Below are 22036 nucleotides of genomic sequence, written 5' to 3' on the forward strand. Positions count from 1 at the left end.
TCCAATACAAAACCCAATATACCAAACTACAGAACCATCTGCTCCAATATAAAAGCCAATATACCAAAATACAGAACCATACACTCCAATACAAACCCAATATAGTAAACTACAGAAATATACACTCCAATACAAACCCAATATACCAAACTACAGAATCATCTGCTTTAATACAAACCCAATATACCAAACTACAGAACCATCTGCTCAAATATAAAACCCAATATACCAAAATACAGAACCATACACTCCAATACAAACCCAATATAGTAAACTACAGAAATATACACTCCAATACAAACCCAATATACCAAACTACAGAATCATCTGCTTTAATACAAACACAATATACTAAACTACAGAACCATCTGCTCCAGTACAAAACCCAATATACCAAACTACAGAACCAACTGTTCCAATACAAAACCCAATACGCCAAACTACAGAACCATAAGCTCCAATACAAAACCCAATATACCAAACTACAGAACCATCTGTTCCAATACAAAACCCAATGTACCAAACTACAGAACCATATGCTCCAATACAAACCCAATATAGTAAACTACAGAACTATACACTCCAATACAAACCCAATATACCAAACTACAGAACCATCTGCTCCAATACAAACCCAACATACCAGCCTACAGAACCATCTGCTCCAGTACAAACCCAATATACCAAACTACAGAGCCATCTGCTCCAATACAAAACCAAATATGCCAAACTACAGAACAATATGCTCCAATACAAAACCCAATATACCAAAATACAGAACCATACACACCAATACAAACCCAATATTGTAAACTACAGAAATATACACTCCAATACAAACCCAATATACCAAACTACAGAATCATCTGCTTTAATACAAACCCAATATACCAAACTACAGAACCATCTCCTTCAATACAAACCCAACATACCAGCCTACAGAACCATCTGCTCCAGTAAAAACCCAATATACCAAACTACAGAGCCATCTGCTCCAATACAAAACCAATATACTAAACTACAGAACCATTTACTCAAATACAAACTCAATATACCAAACTACAGAACCATCTGCTTCAATACAAACCCAATATACCAAATTACAGAACCATCTGTTCCAATACAAAACCCAATATACCAGCCTACAGAATCATCTGCTCCAATAAAAACTCAATATACTAAACTACAGAACCATCTGCTCTAGTACAAACCAAATATACCAAACTACAGAACCATCTGCTCCAGTACAAAACCCAATATACCAAACTACAGAACCATCTGTTCCAATACAAACCCAATATACTAAACTACAGAACCATCTGCTCTAGTACAAACCAAATATACCAAACTACAGAACCATCTACTCCAGTACAAACCCAATATACCAAACTACAGAGCCATCTGCACCAATACAAAACCCAATGTACCAAACTACAGAACCATCTGCTCCAATACAAAATACAATATACCAAACTACAGAACCATCTCCTTCAATACAAACCCAACATACCAAAATACAGAACCATAAACTCCAATACAAACCCAATATAGTAAACTACAGAAATATACACTCCAAAACAAACCCAATATACCAAACTACAGAATCATCTGCTTTAATACAAACCCAATATACCAAACTACAGAACCATCTGCTCCAATATAAAACCCAATATACCAAAATACAGAACCAAACACTCCAATACAAATCCAATATCGTAAACTACAGAAATATACACTCCAATACAAACCCAATATACCAAACTACAGAATCATCTGCTTTATTACAAACCAAATATATCACACTACAGAACCATCTGCTCCAATACAAATCCAACATACCAGCCTACAGAACCATCTGCTCCAGTACAAACCCAATATCCAAACTACAGAGCCATCTGCTCCAATACAAAACCAAATATGCCAAACTACAGAAAAATATGCTCCAATACAAAACCCAATATACCAAACTACAGAACCATCTGTTCCAATACAAAACCCAATGTACCAAACTACAGAATCATATGCTCCAATACAAACTCAATATACCAAACTACAGAACCATCTGCTCCAATACAAAACCCAATATATCAAACTACAGAACCATCTGCTTCAATACAAACCCAACATACCAGCCTACAGAACCATCTGCTCTAGTACAAACCACATATACCAAACCACAGAACCATCTGCTCTAATACAAAACCCAATATACCAAACTACAGAACCAACTGTCCAATACAAAACCCAATATACCAAACTACACAACCATCTGCTCCAGTACAAACCCAATATACCAAACTACAGAGCCATCTGCTCTAATACAAAACCCAATATACCAAACTACAGAACCATCTGCTCCAATACAAACCCAACATACCAGCCTACAGAACCATCTGCTCCAGTAAAAACCCAATATACCAAACTACAGAGCCATCTGCTCCAATACAAAACCAATATACTAAACTACAGAACCATCTACTCCAATACAAACTCAATATACCAAACTACAGAATCATCTGCTCCAATAAAAACCCAATATACCAAACTACAGAGCCATCTGCTCCAATACAAAACCAATATACTAAACTACAGAACCATCTACTCCAATACAAACTCAATATACCAAACTACAGAACCATCTGCTCCAATATAAAACCCAAAGTACTAAACTATAGAACCACCTGCTCTAGTACAAACCAAATATACCAAACTACAGAACCATCTGCTCCAGTACAAAACCCAATATACCAAACTATAGAACCATCTGTTCCAATACAAAACCCAATACGCCAAACTACAGAACCATCTGCTCCAGTACAAACCGAATATCCAAATTACAGAGCCATCTGCTCCAATACAAAACCAAATATGCCAAACTACAGAACAATATGCTCCAATACAAAACCCAATATATCAAACTATAAAACCTTCTGTTCCAATACAAAACCCAATGTACCAAACTACAGAACCATATGCTCCAATACAAACTCAATATACCAAACTACAGAACCATCTGCTCCAATACAAAACCCAATATACCAAACTACAGAACCATCTGCTTCAATACAAACCCAACATACCAGCCTACAGAACCATCTGCTCTAGTACAAACCGCATATACCAAACTACAGAACCATCTGCTCTAATACAAAACCCAATATACCAAACTACAGAACCAACTGTCCAATACAAAACCCAATATACCAAACTATAGAACCATCTGCTCCAATACAAACCCAATATACTAAACTACAGAACCATCTGCTCTAGTACAAACCACATATACCAAACCACAGAACCATTAGCTCCAATACAAAACCCAATATACCAAACTACAGAACCATCTGTTTCAATACAAAACCCAATGTATCAAACTACAGAACCATATGCTCCAATACAAACTCAATATACCAAACTACAGAACCATCTGCTCCAATATAAAACCCAATATACCAAAATACAGAACCATACACTCCAATACAAACCCAATATAGTAAACTACAGAACTATACACTTCAATACAAACCCAATATACCAAATTACAGAACCATCTGCTCCAATACAAACCCAACATACCAGCCTACAGAACCATCTGCTCCAGTACAAACCCAATATACCAAACTACAGAGCCATCTGCTCCAATACATAACCAAATATGCCAAACTACAGAACAATATGCTCCAATACAAAACCCAATATACCAAACTACAGAACCATCTGCTCCAATATAAAAGCCAATATACCAAAATACAGAACCATACACTCCAATACAAACCCAATATAGTAAACTACAGAAATATACACTCCAATACAAACCCAATATACCAAACTACAGAATCATCTGCTTTAATACAAACCCAATATACCAAACTACAGAACCATCTGCTCCAATATAAAACCCAATATACCAAAATACAGAACCATACACTCCAATACAAACCCAATATAGTAAACTACAGAAATATACACTCCAATACAAACCCAATATACCAAACTACAGAATCATCTGCTTTAATACAAACACAATATACTAAACTACAGAACCATCTGCTCCAGTACAAAACCCAATATACCAAACTACAGAACCAACTGTTCCAATACAAAACCCAATACGCCAAACTACAGAACCATAAGCTCCAATACAAAACCCAATATACCAAACTACAGAACCATCTGTTCCAATACAAAACCCAATGTACCAAACTACAGAACCATATGCTCCAATACAAACCCAATATAGTAAACTACAGAACTATACACTCCAATACAAACCCAATATACCAAACTACAGAACCATCTGCTCCAATACAAACCCAACATACCAGCCTACAGAACCATCTGCTCCAGTACAAACCCAATATACCAAACTACAGAGCCATCTGCTCCAATACAAAACCAAATATGCCAAACTACAGAACAATATGCTCCAATACAAAACCCAATATACCAAAATACAGAACCATACACACCAATACAAACCCAATATTGTAAACTACAGAAATATACACTCCAATACAAACCCAATATACCAAACTACAGAATCATCTGCTTTAATACAAACCCAATATATCACACTACAGAACCATCTGCTCCAATACAAATCCAACATACCAGCCTACAGAACCATCTGCTCCAGTACAAACCCAATATCCAAACTACAGAGCCATCTGCTCCAATACAAAACCAAATATGCCAAACTACAGAACCATCTGCTCCAATACAAAACCCAATATACCAAATTACAGAACCATATGCTCCAATACAAACTCAATATACCAAACTACAGAACCATCTGCTCCAATATAAAACCCAATATACCAAAATACAGAACCATACACTCCAATACAAACCCAATATAGTAAACTACAGAACTATCTGCTCCAATACAAACCCAAAATACCAAACTACAGAACCATCTGCTCCAATACAAACCCAATATTCCAAACTATAGAACATCTGCTTCAATACAAAGCCAATATACCAAACTACAGAACTATCTGCTCCAATACAAACCCAAAATACCAAACTACAGAACCATCTGCTCCAGTACAAACCGAATATCCAAATTACAGAGCCATCTGCTCCAATACAAAACCAAATATGCCAAACTACAGAACAATATGCTCCAATACAAAACCCAATATACCAAACTACAGAACCATCTGCTTCAATACAAACCCAATATACCAAATTACAGAACCATCTGTTCCAATACAAAACCAACATACCAGCCTACAGAACCATCTGCTCCAGTACAAACCCAATATCCAAACTACAGAGCCATCTGCTCCAATACAAAACCAAATATGCCAAACTACAGAACCATCTGCTCTAGTACAAACCGCATATACCAAACTACAGAACCATCTGCTCTAATACAAAACCCAATATACCAAACTACAGAACCAACTGTCCAATACAAAACCCAATATACCAAACTATAGAACCATCTGCTCCAATACAAACCCAATATACTAAACTACAGAACCATCTGCTCTAGTACAAACCAAATATACCAAACTACAGAACCATCTGCTCCAGTACAAAACCCAATATACCAAACTACAGAACCATCTGTTCCAATACAAAACCCAATGTGCCAAACTACAGAACCATAAGCCCCAATACAAAACCCAATATGCCAAACTACAGAACCATTAGCTCCAATACAAAACCCAATATACCAAACTACAGAACCATCTGTTCCAATACAAAACCCAATGTATCAAACTACAGAACCATATGCTCCAATACAAACTCAATATACCAAACTACAGAACCATCTGCTCCAATATAAAACCCAATATACCAAAATACAGAACCATACACTCCAATACAAACCCAATATAGTAAACTACAGAACTATACACTTCAATACAAACCCAATATACCAAATTACAGAACCATCTGCTCCAATACAAACCCAACATACCAGCCTACAGAACCATCTGCTCCAGTACAAACCCAATATACCAAACTACAGAGCCATCTGCTCCAATACATAACCAAATATGCCAAACTACAGAACAATATGCTCCAATACAAAACCCAATATACCAAACTACAGAACCATCTGCTCCAATATAAAAGCCAATATACCAAAATACAGAACCATACACTCCAATACAAACCCAATATAGTAAACTACAGAAATATACACTCCAATACAAACCCAATATACCAAACTACAGAATCATCTGCTTTAATACAAACCCAATATACCAAACTACAGAACCATCTGCTCCAATATAAAACCCAATATACCAAAATACAGAACCATACACTCCAATACAAACCCAATATAGTAAACTACAGAAATATACACTCCAATACAAACCCAATATACCAAACTACAGAATCATCTGCTTTAATACAAACCCAATATACTAAACTACAGAACCATCTGCTCCAGTACAAAACCCAATATACCAAACTACAGAACCAACTGTTCCAATACAAAACCCAATACGCCAAACTACAGAACCATAAGCTCCAATACAAAACCCAATATACCAAACTACAGAACCATCTGTTCCAATACAAAACCCAATGTACCAAACTACAGAACCATATGCTCCAATACAAACCCAATATAGTAAACTACAGAACTATACACTCCAATACAAACCCAATATACCAAACTACAGAACCATCTGCTCCAATACAAACCCAACATACCAGCCTACAGAACCATCTGCTCCAGTACAAACCCAATATACCAAACTACAGAGCCATCTGCTCCAATACAAAACCAAATATGCCAAACTACAGAACAATATGCTCCAATACAAAACCCAATATACCAAAATACAGAACCATACACACAAATACAAACCCAATATTGTAAACTACAGAAATATACACTCCAATACAAACCCAATATACCAAACTACAGAATCATCTGCTTTAATACAAACCCAATATATCACACTACAGAACCATCTGCTCCAATACAAATCCAACATACCAGCCTACAGAACCATCTGCTCCAGTACAAACCCAATATCCAAACTACAGAGCCATCTGCTCCAATACAAAACCAAATATGCCAAACTACAGAACCATCTGCTCCAATACAAAACCCAATATACCAAACTACAGAACCATATGCTCCAATACAAACTCAATATACCAAACTACAGAACCATCTGCTCCAATATAAAACCCAATATACCAAAATACAGAACCATACACTCCAATACAAACCCAATATAGTAAACTACAGAACTATCTGCTCCAATACAAACCCAAAATACCAAACTACAGAACCATCTGCTTTAATACAAAACCTGATATACCAAACTACAGAACCATCTGCTCCAATACAAACCCAATATACTAAACTACAGAACCATCTGCTCCAATACAAAACCCAATATACCAAACTACAGAACCATCTGCTTCAATACAAACCCAACATACCAGCCTACAGAGCCATCTGCTCTAGTACAAACCACATATACCAAACTACAGAACCATCTGCTCTAATACAAAACCCAATATACCAAACTACAGAACCAACTGTCCAATACAAAACCCAATATACCAAATTATAGAACCATCTGCTCCAATACAAACCCAATATACTAAACTATAGAACCATCTGCTCTAGTACAAACCCAATATACCAAACTACAGAACCATCTGTTCCAATACAAAACCCAATATGCCAAACTACAGAACCATAAGCTCCAATACAAAACCCAATACGCCAAACTACAGAACCATCTGTTCCAATACAAAACCCAATGTATCAAACTACAGAACCATATGCTCCAATACAAACTCAATATACCAAACTACAGAACCATCTGCTCCAATATAAAACCCAATATACCAAACTACAGACCCATCTTCTCCAATACAAACACAATATACGAAACTACAGACCCATCTTCTCCAATACAAACCCAAAAAACTAAACCACAGGACCATCTGCTCTAGTATAAACCAAATATAACAAACTACAGAACCATATGTTCCAATACAAAACCCAATATACCAAACTACAAAACCATATGCTCCAATACAAACTCAATATACCAAACAACAGAACCATCTACTCCAATACAAACCCAATGTACCAAACTAAAGAACCACCTGCTACAATACCAACTCAACATACCAGCCTACAGAACCATCTGCTCCAGTACAAACCCAATATAGCAAACGACAAAACCATCTGCTCCAATATAAAACCCAATATACTAAACTACAGAACCATCTGCTCCAGTAAAAACCCAATATACCAAACTACAGAGCCATCTGCACCAATACAAAACCCAATATACCAAACTAGAGAACCATCTGCTCCAATACAAGACCCATTATACCAAACTACAGAACCGTCTGCTCCAATACAAAACCCAATATTGCAAACTACAGAACCATCTGTTCCAATACAAACCCAATATACCAAACTACAGAACCATCTGTTCCAATACAGAACCCAATATACCAAACTACAGAACCATCTGTTCCAATACAAAACCCAATATACCAAACTACAAAACCATATGCTCCAATACAAACTCAATATACCAAACAACAGAACCATCTACTCCAATACAAACCCAATGTACCAAACTAAAGAACCACCTGCTACAATACCAACTCAACATACCAGCCTACAGAACCATCTGCTCCAGTACAAACCCAATATAGCAAACGACAAAACCATCTGCTCCAATATAAAACCCAATATACTAAACTACAGAACCATCTGCTCCAATACAAAATGCAATATACCAAACTACAGAACCATCTGCTCCAATATAAAACCCAATATACCAAAATACAGAACCATACACTCCAATACAAACCCAATATAGTAAACTACAGAAATATACACTCCAATACAAACCCAATATACCAAACTACAGAATCATCTGCTTTAATACAAACCCAATATACTAAACTACAGAACCATCTGCTCCAGTACAAAACCCAATATACCAAACTACAGAACCAACTGTTCCAATACAAAACCCAATACGCCAAACTACAGAACCATAAGCTCCAATACAAAACCCAATATACCAAACTACAGAACCATCTGTTCCAATACAAAACCCAATGTACCAAACTACAGAACCATATGCTCCAATACAAACCAAATATAGTAAACTACAGAACTATACACTCCAATACAAACCCAATATACCAAACTACAGAACCATCTGCTCCAATACAAACCCAACATACCAGCCTACAGAACCATCTGCTCCAGTACAAACCCAATATACCAAACTACAGAGCCATCTGCTCCAATACAAAACCAAATATGCCAAACTACAGAACAATATGCTCCAATACAAAACCCAATATACCAAAATACAGAACCATACACACCAATACAAACCCAATATTGTAAACTACAGAAATATACACTCCAATACAAACCCAATATACCAAACTACAGAATCATCTGCTTTAATACAAACCCAATATATCACACTACAGAACCATCTGCTCCAATACAAATCCAACATACCAGCCTACAGAACCATCTGCTCCAGTACAAACCCAATATCCAAACTACAGAGCCATCTGCTCCAATACAAAACCAAATATGCCAAACTACAGAACCATCTGCTCCAATACAAAACCCAATATACCAAACTACAGAACCATATGCTCCAATACAAACTCAATATACCAAACTACAGAACCATCTGCTCCAATATAAAACCCAATATACCAAAATACAGAACCATACACTCCAATACAAACCCAATATAGTAAACTACAGAACTATCTGCTCCAATACAAACCCAAAATACCAAACTACAGAACCATCTCCTTTAATACAAAACCTGATATACCAAACTACAGAACCATCTGCTCCAATACAAACCCAATATACTAAACTACAGAACCATCTGCTCCAATACAAAACCCAATATACCAAACTACAGAACCATCTGCTTCAATACAAACCCAACATACCAGCCTACAGAGCCATCTGCTCTAGTACAAACCACATATACCAAACTACAGAACCATCTGCTCTAATACAAAACCCAATATACCAAACTACAGAACCAACTGTCCAATACAAAACCCAATATACCAAATTATAGAACCATCTGCTCCAATACAAACCCAATATACTAAACTATAGAACCATCTGCTCTAGTACAAACCCAATATACCAAACTACAGAACCATCTGTTCCAATACAAAACCCAATATGCCAAACTACAGAACCATAAGCTCCAATACAAAACCCAATACGCCAAACTACAGAACCATCTGTTCCAATACAAAACCCAATGTATCAAACTACAGAACCATATGCTCCAATACAAACTCAATATACCAAACTACAGAACCATCTGCTCCAATATAAAACCCAATATACCAAACTACAGACCCATCTTCTCCAATACAAACACAATATACGAAACTACAGACCCATCTTCTCCAATACAAACCCAAAAAACTAAACCACAGGACCATCTGCTCTAGTATAAACCAAATATAACAAACTACAGAACCATATGTTCCAATACAAAACCCAATATACCAAACTACAAAACCATATGCTCCAATACAAACTCAATATACCAAACAACAGAACCATCTACTCCAATACAAACCCAATGTACCAAACTAAAGAACCACCTGCTACAATACCAACTCAACATACCAGCCTACAGAACCATCTGCTCCAGTACAAACCCAATATAGCAAACGACAAAACCATCTGCTCCAATATAAAACCCAATATACTAAACTACAGAACCATCTGCTCCAGTAAAAACCCAATATACCAAACTACAGAGCCATCTGCACCAATACAAAACCCAATATACCAAACTAGAGAACCATCTGCTCCAATACAAGACCCATTATACCAAACTACAGAACCGTCTGCTCCAATACAAAACCCAATATTGCAAACTACAGAACCATCTGTTCCAATACAAACCCAATATACCAAACTACAGAACCATCTGTTCCAATACAAAACCCAATACGCCAAACTACAGAACCATCTGTTCCAATACAAAACCCAATGTATCAAACTACAGAACCATATGCTCCAATACAAACTCAATATACCAAACTACAGAACCATCTGCTCCAATATAAAACCCAATATACCAAACTACAGACCCATCTTCTCCAATACAAACACAATATACGAAACTACAGACCCATCTTCTCCAATACAAACCCAAAAAACTAAACCACAGGACCATCTGCTCTAGTATAAACCAAATATAACAAACTACAGAACCATATGTTCCAATACAAAACCCAATATACCAAACTACAAAACCATATGCTCCAATACAAACTCAATATACCAAACAACAGAACCATCTACTCCAATACAAACCCAATGTACCAAACTAAAGAACCACCTGCTACAATACCAACTCAACATACCAGCCTACAGAACCATCTGCTCCAGTACAAACCCAATATAGCAAACGACAAAACCATCTGCTCCAATATAAAACCCAATATACTAAACTACAGAACCATCTGCTCCAGTAAAAACCCAATATACCAAACTACAGAGCCATCTGCACCAATACAAAACCCAATATACCAAACTAGAGAACCATCTGCTCCAATACAAGACCCATTATACCAAACTACAGAACCGTCTGCTCCAATACAAAACCCAATATTGCAAACTACAGAACCATCTGTTCCAATACAAACCCAATATACCAAACTACAGAACCATCTGTTCCAATACAGAACCCAATATACCAAACTACAGAACCATCTGTTCCAATACAAAACCCAATATACCAAACTACAAAACCATATGCTCCAATACAAACTCAATATACCAAACAACAGAACCATCTACTCCAATACAAACCCAATGTACCAAACTAAAGAACCACCTGCTACAATACCAACTCAACATACCAGCCTACAGAACCATCTGCTCCAGTACAAACCCAATATAGCAAACGACAAAACCATCTGCTCCAATATAAAACCCAATATACTAAACTACAGAACCATCTGCTCCAATACAAAATGCAATATACCAAACTACAGAACCATCTGCTCCAATACAAAACCCAATATACCAAACTACAGAACCATACACTCCAATACAAACCCAACATACCAAACTACAGAACCATCTGCTCCAATACAAACCCAATATACTAAACTACAGAACCATCTGCTCCAATACAAAATGCAATATACCAAACTACAGAACCATCTGCTCCAATACAAAACCCAATATACCAAACTACAGAACCATCAGTTCTAATACAAAACCTGATATACCAAACTACAAAATTATCTGCTTTAATACAAACCTAATACACCAAACTACAGAACTATGTGCTCCAATACAAACCCAAAATACCAAACGACGGAACCATCAGCTCTAATACAAAACCTGATATACCAAACTACAGAACCATCTGCTCCAATACAAACTCAATATACTAAACTACAGAACCATCTGCTCCAATACAAAACCCAATATACCAAACAACAGAACCATCTGCTTCAATACAAACCCAAAATACCAAATCATCTGCTTCAATACAAACCCAATATTCCAAACTACAGAACCACCTGTTCCAATACCAACTCAAGATACCAGCCTACAGAACCATCTGCTCCAGTTCAAACCCAATATACCAAACTACAGAACCATACGCTCCAGTAGAAACTCAATATACCAAACTACAGAATCATCTGCTCCAATACAAACCCAACATACCAGCCTACAGAACCATCTGCTCCAGTACAAACCCAATATACCAAACTACAGAGCCAACTGCTCCAATACAAAACCAAATATACCAAACTACAGAACCATCTGTTCCAATACAAAACCCAATATACCAAACTACACAACCATCTGCTCCAGTACAAACCCAATATACCAAACTACAGAACCATACACTCCAATACAAACCCAACATACCAAACTACAGAACCATCTGCTCCAATACAAAACCCAATATACCAAACAACAGAACCATCTGCTTCAATACAAACCCAAAATACCAAATCATCTGCTTCAATACAAACCCAATATTCCAAACTACAGAACCACCTGTTCCAATACCAACTCAAGATACCAGCCTACAGAACCATCTGCTCCAGTACAAACCCAATATACCAAACTACAGACCCATCTGCTCCAATACAAAACCCAATATACCAAACTACAGAACCATCAGTTCTAATACAAAACCTGATATACCAAACTACAAAATCATCTGCTTTAATACAACCCAATATATCAAACTACAGAACTATCTGCTCCAATACAAACCCAAAATACCAAACAACAGAACCATCAGCTCTAATACAAAACCTGATATACCAAACTACAGAACCATCTACTCCAATACAAACCCAATATACTAAACTACAGAACCATCTGCTCCAAAATAAAACCCAATATACCAAACTACAGAACCATCTGCTGCAATACAACCCAAAATACCAAATCATCTGCTTCAATACAAACCCAATATTCCAAACTACAGAACCATCTGCTTCAATACAAACCCAACATACCAGCCTACAAATCCATCTGCTCCAGTACAAACCCAATATACTAAACTACAGAACCATCTGCTCCAATAAAAACTCAATATACTAAACTACAGAACCATCTGTTCCAATACAAAATCCAATATACTAAACTACAGAACCATCTGCTCCAATACAAAACCCAATATACTAAACTAAAGAAACATCTGTTCCAATACAAAACCCAATATACCAAACTACAGAACCATATGCTCCAATACAAACCCAACATACCAAACTACAGAACCATCTGCTCCAATACAAACCCAATATACTAAACTACAGAACCAGTTGCTCCAATACAAAATACAATATACCAAACTACAGAACCATCTGCTTCAATACAAACACAATATACCAGCCTACAAATCCATCTGTTCCAGTACAAACCCAATATACTAAACTACAGAAACATCTGCTCATATACAAAACCCAATATACCAAACTACAGAACCATCAGCTCTAATACAAACACAATATACTAAACTACAGAACCATCTGCTCTAGTACAAACCAAATATACCAAACTACAGAACCATCTGCTCCAATACAAACCCAATATACCAAACGACAGAACCATCAGCTCTAATACAAAACCTGATATACCAAACTACAGAACCATCTGCTCCAATACAAACCCAATATACTAAACTACAGAACCATCTGCTCCAATACAAAACCCAATATACCAAACTACAGAACCATTTGTTGTAATACAACCCAAAATACCAAATCATCTGCTTCAATACAAACCCAATATTCCAAACTACAGAACCATCTGCTTCAATACAAACCCAACATACCAGCCTACAGAACCATCTGCTCCAGTACAAACCCAATATACCAAACTACAGAACCATCTGCTCCAATACAAAACCCAATATACCAAACTACAGAACCATCAGTTCTAATACAAAACCTGATATACCAAACTACAAAATTATCTGCTTTAATACAAACCTAATATACCAAACTACAGAACTATGTGCTCCAATACAAACCCAAAATACCAAACGACGGAACCATCAGCTCTAATACAAAACCTGATATACCAAACTACAGAACCATCTGCTCCAATACAAACTCAATATACTAAACTACAGAACCATCTGCTCCAATACAAAACCCAATATACCAAACAACAGAACCATCTGCTTCAATACAAACCCAAAATACCAAATCATCTGCTTCAATACAAACCCAATATTCCAAACTACAGAACCACCTGTTCCAATACCAACTCAAGATACCAGCCTACAGAACCATCTGCTCCAGTTCAAACCCAATATACCAAACTACAGAACCATACGCTCCAGTACAAACTCAATATACCAAACTACAGAATCATCTGCTCCAATACAAACCCAACATACCAGCCTACAGAACCATCTGCTCCAGTACAAACCCAAAATACCAAACTACAGAGCCAACTGCTCCAATACAAAACCAAATATACCAAACTACAGAACCATCTGTTCCAATACAAAACCCAATATACCAAACGACAGAACAATCTGCTCCAATACAAAACCCAATATACCAAACTACAGAACCATACACTCCAATACAAACCCAACATACCAGACTACAGAACCATCTGCTCCAATACAAAACCCAATATAGTAAACAACAGAAGCATCTGCTTCAATACAAACCCAAAATACCAAATCATCTGCTTCAATACAAACCCAATATTCCAAACTACAGAACCACCTGTTCCAATACCAACTCAAGATACCAGCCTACAGAACCATCTGCTCCAGTACAAACCCAATATACCAAACTACAGACCCATCTGCTCCAATACAAAACCCAATATACCAAACTACAGAACCATCAGTTCTAATACAAAACCTGATATACCAAACTACTAAATCATCTGCTTTAATACAACCCAATATACCAAACTACAGAACTATCTGCTCCAATACAAACCCAAAATACCAAACGACAGAACCATCAGCTCTAATACAAAACCTGATATACCAGACTACAGAACCATCTACTCCAATACAAACCCAATATACTAAACTACAGAACCATCTGCTCCAAAATAAAACCCAATATACCAAACTACAGAACCATCTGCTGCAATACAACCCAAAATACCAAATCATCTGCTTCAATACAAACCCAATATTCCAAACTACAGAACCATCTGCTTCAATACAAACCCAACATACCAGCCTACAAATCCATCTGCTCCAGTACAAACCCAATATACTAAACTACAGAACCATCTGCTCCAATAAAAACTCAATATACTAAACTACAGAACCATCTGTTCCAATACAAAACCCAATATACTAAACTACAGAACCATGTGCTCCAATACAAAACCCAATATATTAAACTAAAGAAACATCTGTTCCAATACAAAACCCAATATACCAAACTACAGAACCATATGCTCCAATACAAACCCAACATACCAAACTACAGAACCATATGCTCCAATAGAAACCCAATATACCAAACGACAGAACCATCAGCTCTAATACAAAACCTGATATACCAAACTACAGAACCATCTGCTCCAATACAAACCCAATATACTAAACTACAGAACCATCTGCTCCAATACAAAACCCAATATACCAAACTACAGAACCATTTGCTGCAATACAACCCAAAATACCAAATCATCTGCTTCAATACAAACCCAATATTCCAAACTACAGAACCATCTGCTTCAATACAAACCCAACACACCAGCCTACAAATCCATCTGCTCCAGTACAAACCCAATATACTAAACTACAGAACCATCTGCTCATATACAAAACCCAATATACCAAACTACAGAACCATCAGCTCTAATATAAACACAATATACTAAACTACAGAATTATCTGCTCTAGTACAAACCAAATATACCAAACTACAGAACCATCTGCTTTAATACAAACCCAATATACCAAACTACAGAACCATATGCTCCAATACAAACCCAATATACCAAACTACAGAACCATATGCTGCAGTACAAACCCAATATAACAAACTACAGAACCATACACTCCAATACAAACTCAATATACCAAACTACAGAATCATCTGCTTCAATACAAACCCAATATACCAAACTACAGAACCATCTGGTCCATTATAAAACCCAATATACCAAACTACAGAACCATCAGCTCTAATACAAAACCCAATATAGCAAACTACAGAACCATCTTCTCCAATACAAACCCAATATACCAAACTACAGGACTATCAGCTCCAATACAAATCCAATATAGTAAACTACAGAACTGTAGTTTATATAAATGACAGGATGTTTGTTAGTGAAACTACAGTGATGAATTGTAAGGGTGAGTCGGTCAGTGCATGGGTCCAGTCTCGACGTCCTCTCTCCTGTATCTTAATAATAACTAATATCTGCTAGAAGCACATCCACTGAGCACTCCCTGTCACTTTCAATTACACACTGTCACACACTCACCCCTCCACACACACGTCACACACTCCGCCATGCTCTGAGCAGGAGATTAATTAAAGTTTGAGGAGACATTATGAGGAGCATGAACGCGGTTCTGCTGAAGCGGTGCTGGGGTGGGTGAAGCAGAGTGCAGTGTGTGTTAATGAAGATGGTGTGTGTGAGGGGAACAATGCTTTCTGGCGCCTGCAGGTGTCGCTAGCTCACTGCAAAAATAGCAACCACCTAAAAACACTCTAGCAACCACCTTGGTATACCAAAGCAACCACTTTGCATCCACCAAGCACCATAGCAACCTACTAGGAATGTGTGTGGTGCCCAACTGTGCGGGCACAGCGGACTGATGATGGGATGTTAAGTGACTCCAGCTCCCTGGTTTCTGGATGTAGGGAGCAGTGGTTAGGTCAGTCTCAGACAATTTGGTGTCATTTCTGCTAACTCTCCCCCCCCCAGAGCATCCTGAAGCCCTTCGTTTACAAATATATGAATTCAGTGTGTTCTAGATAACATCATACCACCAGAAAGCAAATAGGCATCAGCCTATCAGAGAGTACTGGACACCTTCACTCGGTCTGAGGAGAGTGTCATGTGCCAAACTGCTGTAGGGTGAATGGGTGTGGTCACATAGCTGTAGGGTAAATGGGCGGGGCCATATTGCTGTAGTGTAAATGGGCGGGGCCACATTGCTTTAGGGTGAATGGGCGGGGCCAGACTGCTGTAGGGTGAATGGGCGGGGCCAGACTGCTGTAGGGTGAACGGGCGGGGCCAGACTGCTGTAGGGTGAATGGGCGGGGCCAGACTGCTGTAGGGTGAACGGGCGGGGCCAGACTGCTGTAGGGTGAATGGGCGGGGCCAGACTGCTGTAGGGTGAATGGGCGGGGCCAGACTGCTGTAGGGTGAATGGGCGGGGCCATACTGCTGTAAAGTGAATGGGCGGGGCCAGACTGCTGTAGGGTGAACGGGCGGGGCCAGACTGCTGTAGGGTGAATGGGCGGGGCCAGACTGCTGTAGGGTGAATGCATAGAACTGCTCTTGGATTTCTTGAAACAATTAACTTCTTAAGACCAGACTTAGACTAAATGAGATTTGTCAGACTAAGATTAGTCCTAAGACTAAAATGCATTTCTCAAACCTGGACTATGTCTGAAACCAGATTTTCCCAATCAAGATTAAAACCAAACCTAGACCAAATGGAGATCCCAGACCCAGATTTAGTTTAAACACAGAGTGAATAAACTGTTCCACTCCTGATTAAACCTGAAATGTTCCCCCATATTGGGTCTAAGTCTTATTAAGTCTTGACACAAACCCAGATTAAGCCTAAACCCAGCCTAAATTAAGCCTAAACTAGATTAGGTTTCCAAATCCAAGATTAAGACTAAACCTAAACACAGATCCAGACACAGGTCAAGATTAAGACTAAACCTCGATTAAATGACATTTCCATGCAGATCCATTGCAGATTAAGACTAAAAAGACATTTCCCAGTCCTATATTAAGCCTAAACATTGACACAGGCCCAGATTAAGCCTAAATGTAGTCTGAAACAACACTAGTGAAAAGATCACTGATTCTGCAGTTCAGTCTGAGACTAGTCTTAATCCACGTCCACTAAGGCAACCGTTGCCGTGGCAGTGCGTAGTCTGGTAATCTGGTTAATCTGCGGGTTCACTCACCCTCCAGGCAGCAGGTCCTCCACAGGCCGGAGTGGGTCATCACCTCCTCATTCTTCCGGCTAGTCTCGTTCTCATTGTTGGTCTTGACCCGGCACACTCCTCTGGAGTACAGCCAGTAGTCCGTTCCCACAGCGATGGTCATGAGGCTGAAGGCAGCAAACGCGCCCACGGTGGTGATGAGCATCTGAATGCCTCGGTCGCACATCAGCATTTTCTACTCATTTCAGAGTGGAGATCACGGCCACGAGCGAAAAACACAGCTGGGGGTGGAGGAGGGGGGTGCGGGGGTCTGAGGATGGACCTCCTTAACCTGCCCGGTCCACCTCGCACACACGCACGCGCATCATCTCCGAGGGGGGGCTTCTGCAGGGTCTCTGCTGCTTCCAGACAACTTCTACAGTCTGAGCTGGAGGAGACGGAGGGAGGAAGCTCTTCTGAGGCTTGGTGGTCGAGTGTCATCCACTGTCCAAACAGTCTAGAACGTCTCCATCTTTCTCAGAATGAAGGGTCGAGAGAGAGAGAGAGAGAGAGAGAGAGAGAGAGAGACAGACAGACAGAGAGAGAGAGAGACAGAGAGAGAGACAGAGAGAGAGAGAACAGAGGGAGAGAGAGACAGAGAGAGAGAGACAGAAAGAGAGAGACAGAGAGAGAGAGAGACAGAGAGAGAGAGAGACAGAAAGAGAGAGACAGAGAGAGAGAGAGACAGAGAGAGAGAGACAGAGAGAGAGACAGAGAGAGAGAGAGAGACAGAGAGAGAGACAGAGAGAGAGACAGAGAGAGAGAGAGAAACAGAGGGAGAGAGAGAGAGAGGAGAGAGAAACAGAGAGAGAGAGAGAGAGAGAGAGACAGAGAGAGAGAGAAACAGAGGGAGAGAGAGAGACAGAGAGAGAGAGAGAGAGAAACAGAGGGAGAGAGAGAGACAGAGAGAGAGAGAGAGAAACAGAGGGAGAGAGAGAGACAGAGAGAGAGAGACAGAGAGAGAGAGAGAGAGAGAGAGAGAGGAGAGAGGGAAACAGAGAGAGAGAGACAGAGAGAGGAGAGAGAGAGAGAGAGAGAGAGAGAGAGACAGAGAGACAGAGAGAGAGAGAGAGAGAGAGAGAGAGGAGAGAGAGAGAGAGACAGAGAGAGAGAGAGAGAGAGAACAGAGAGAGAGAAGAGGAAGTAGAGAGAGGAAGGAGCTATTTGTGTTCTCCTCCTCTGTTGAGGAACATCATCTCTACTCCAGCAGTGCTACTTTATCTCGCAGCAGCAGCATCGCCTCTAAATTCACAGCAAACTATCTAGAACCCGCGCACAGTTCCACCGCATTCCACGTGCATGAACTGCCAATAAGCATCAAGTCCTAATCTGTTTTCACCTTCAAATCCAGCTGTAAACAACAACAACAACAACAACAACCTCCAACACGCATCCCTCAGAGAGCCGTGTTCCTCGCGCGCTGGAGAGAGCCTGAAAGAGACAATCCCACTCGATGGAGCCGCTCGTGCTTTTCCCGCGCGAACATGCTCTCGTGAATCCCCCTCCACATCCGGAGAGTGGGGATGTCTGTGATGTAATGACACGCTCTCACAGCGATGACGGTAGAAACAAACGAAGCCCCCTCGCTCGCGCTCCTCACGTCTCCGCTGGAGAGAGCCGCGTTTCCGCGCGCGCCGCCGCTTCACTGAATGTGAATGTGGAGGATTTTCGCTCGCGCGATCCTTCGGAATCCGGAGCGCTAAAGCGGCGAACAGCGACGATCAGCGACGATCAGCGACGATCAGCAGCGATCAGCAACGCCCACAGAGAGCAGCGCCGCTCCTGCCGCTGTCCGCGGTGCTGAATGACACGCAGCTGAGGCTGTCTGCCTGTTCAGTGCAGCACAGCTGCGGCTGTTTGTGCTGCTTATGTCTGCTCTGCTGAGAGTAACACGTCTGTTCATGTCTGTACTGCAGCTGCTGCTGTCCGTGGTGCTGAAGACAGCGCTGTTGTCTGTGCTGTTAATTGCAACACAGCGGTTGTTAAATGTCTGTGGTGCTGAATGAATATTGTCTGTGGTGCTGAATGAATATTGTCTGTGGTGCTGAATGAATATTGTCTGTGGTTCTGAATGCATATTGTCTGTGGTGATGAATGAATATTGTCTGTGGTGGTAAATGCATATTGTCTGTGGTGCTGAATGAATATTGTCTGTGGTGATGAATGAATATTGTCTGTGGTGGTAAATGCATATTGTCTGTGGTGCTGAATGAATATTGTCTGTGGTGATGAATGAATATTGTCTGTGGTGGTAAATGCATATTGTCTGTGGTGATGAATGAATATTGTCTGTGGTGATGAATGCATATTGTCTGTGGTTCTGAATGCATATTGTCTGTGGTGATGAATGAATAATGTCTGTGGTGCTGAATGAATATTGTCTGTGGTGCTGAATGAATATTGTCTGTGCTGAATGAATATTGTCTGTGGTTCTGAATGCATATTGTCTGTGGTGCTGAATGAATATTGTCTGTGGTGATGAATGCATATTGTCTGTGGTGCTGAATGCATATTGTCTGTGGTGCCAAATGCATGTTGTCTGTGGTGATGAATGAATATTGTCTGTGGTGATAAATGCATATTGTCTGTGGTGATGAATGCATATTGTCTGTGGTGATGAATGCATATTGTCTGTGGTGCTGAATGAATATTGTCTGTGGTGATCAATGCATATTGTCTGTGGTGCTGAATGAATATTGTCTGTGGTGATGAATGCATATTGTCTGTGGTGATGAATGAATATTGTGTGTGATGCTGAATGCATATTGTCTGTGGTGATGAATGAATATTGTCTGTGGTGGTAAATGCATATTGTCTGTGGTGCTGAATGAATATTGTCTGTGGTGATGAATGAATATTGTCTGTGGTGGTAAATGCATATTGTCTGTGGTTCTGAATGCATAATGTCTGTGGTGATCAATGCATATTGTTCATGGTGATAAATGCATATTGTCTGTGGTGATCAATGCATATTGTCTGTGGTGATGAATGAATATTGTCTGTGGTGCTGAATGCATATTGTCTGTGGTGCTGAATGCATATTGTCTGTGGTGATGAATGAATATTGTCTGTGGTGCTGAATGCATATTGTCTGTGGTGATGAATGCATATTGTCTGTGGTGATGAATGAATATTGTCTGTGGTGCTGAATGCATATTGTCTGTGGTGCTGAATGCATATTGTCTGTGGTGGTAAATGCATACTGTCTGTGGTTCTGAATGCATATTGTCTGTGGTGCTGAATGAATATTGTCTGTGGTGCTGAATGCATATTGTCTGTGGTGATCAATGCATATTGTCTGTGGTGATGAATGCATATTGTCTGTGGTGATCAATGCATATTGTCTGTGGTGATGAAT

General features: G+C 39.4%; 1 protein-coding gene across 1 annotated transcript in view; it reads right to left on the reverse strand.

Moving 5' to 3' along the window:
* cacng3b (calcium channel, voltage-dependent, gamma subunit 3b) overlaps window positions 1–19361 on the reverse strand; it is a 70483-nt gene extending 51122 nt beyond the window's left edge. Inside the window, exon 1 of the mRNA XM_072694125.1 lies at window positions 18661–19361. Coding sequence (XP_072550226.1) covers window positions 18661–18871 — 211 coding nt within the window. The 5' untranslated portion in view covers window positions 18872–19361. The remainder of the gene's footprint in view (window positions 1–18660) is intronic.
* Window positions 19362–22036: the final 2675 nt, after the last annotated feature.

The sequence above is a fragment of the Salminus brasiliensis genome, chromosome 12 (assembly GCF_030463535.1).
Source record: "Salminus brasiliensis chromosome 12, fSalBra1.hap2, whole genome shotgun sequence".
Taxonomy (NCBI): Eukaryota; Metazoa; Chordata; class Actinopteri; order Characiformes; family Bryconidae; genus Salminus; species Salminus brasiliensis.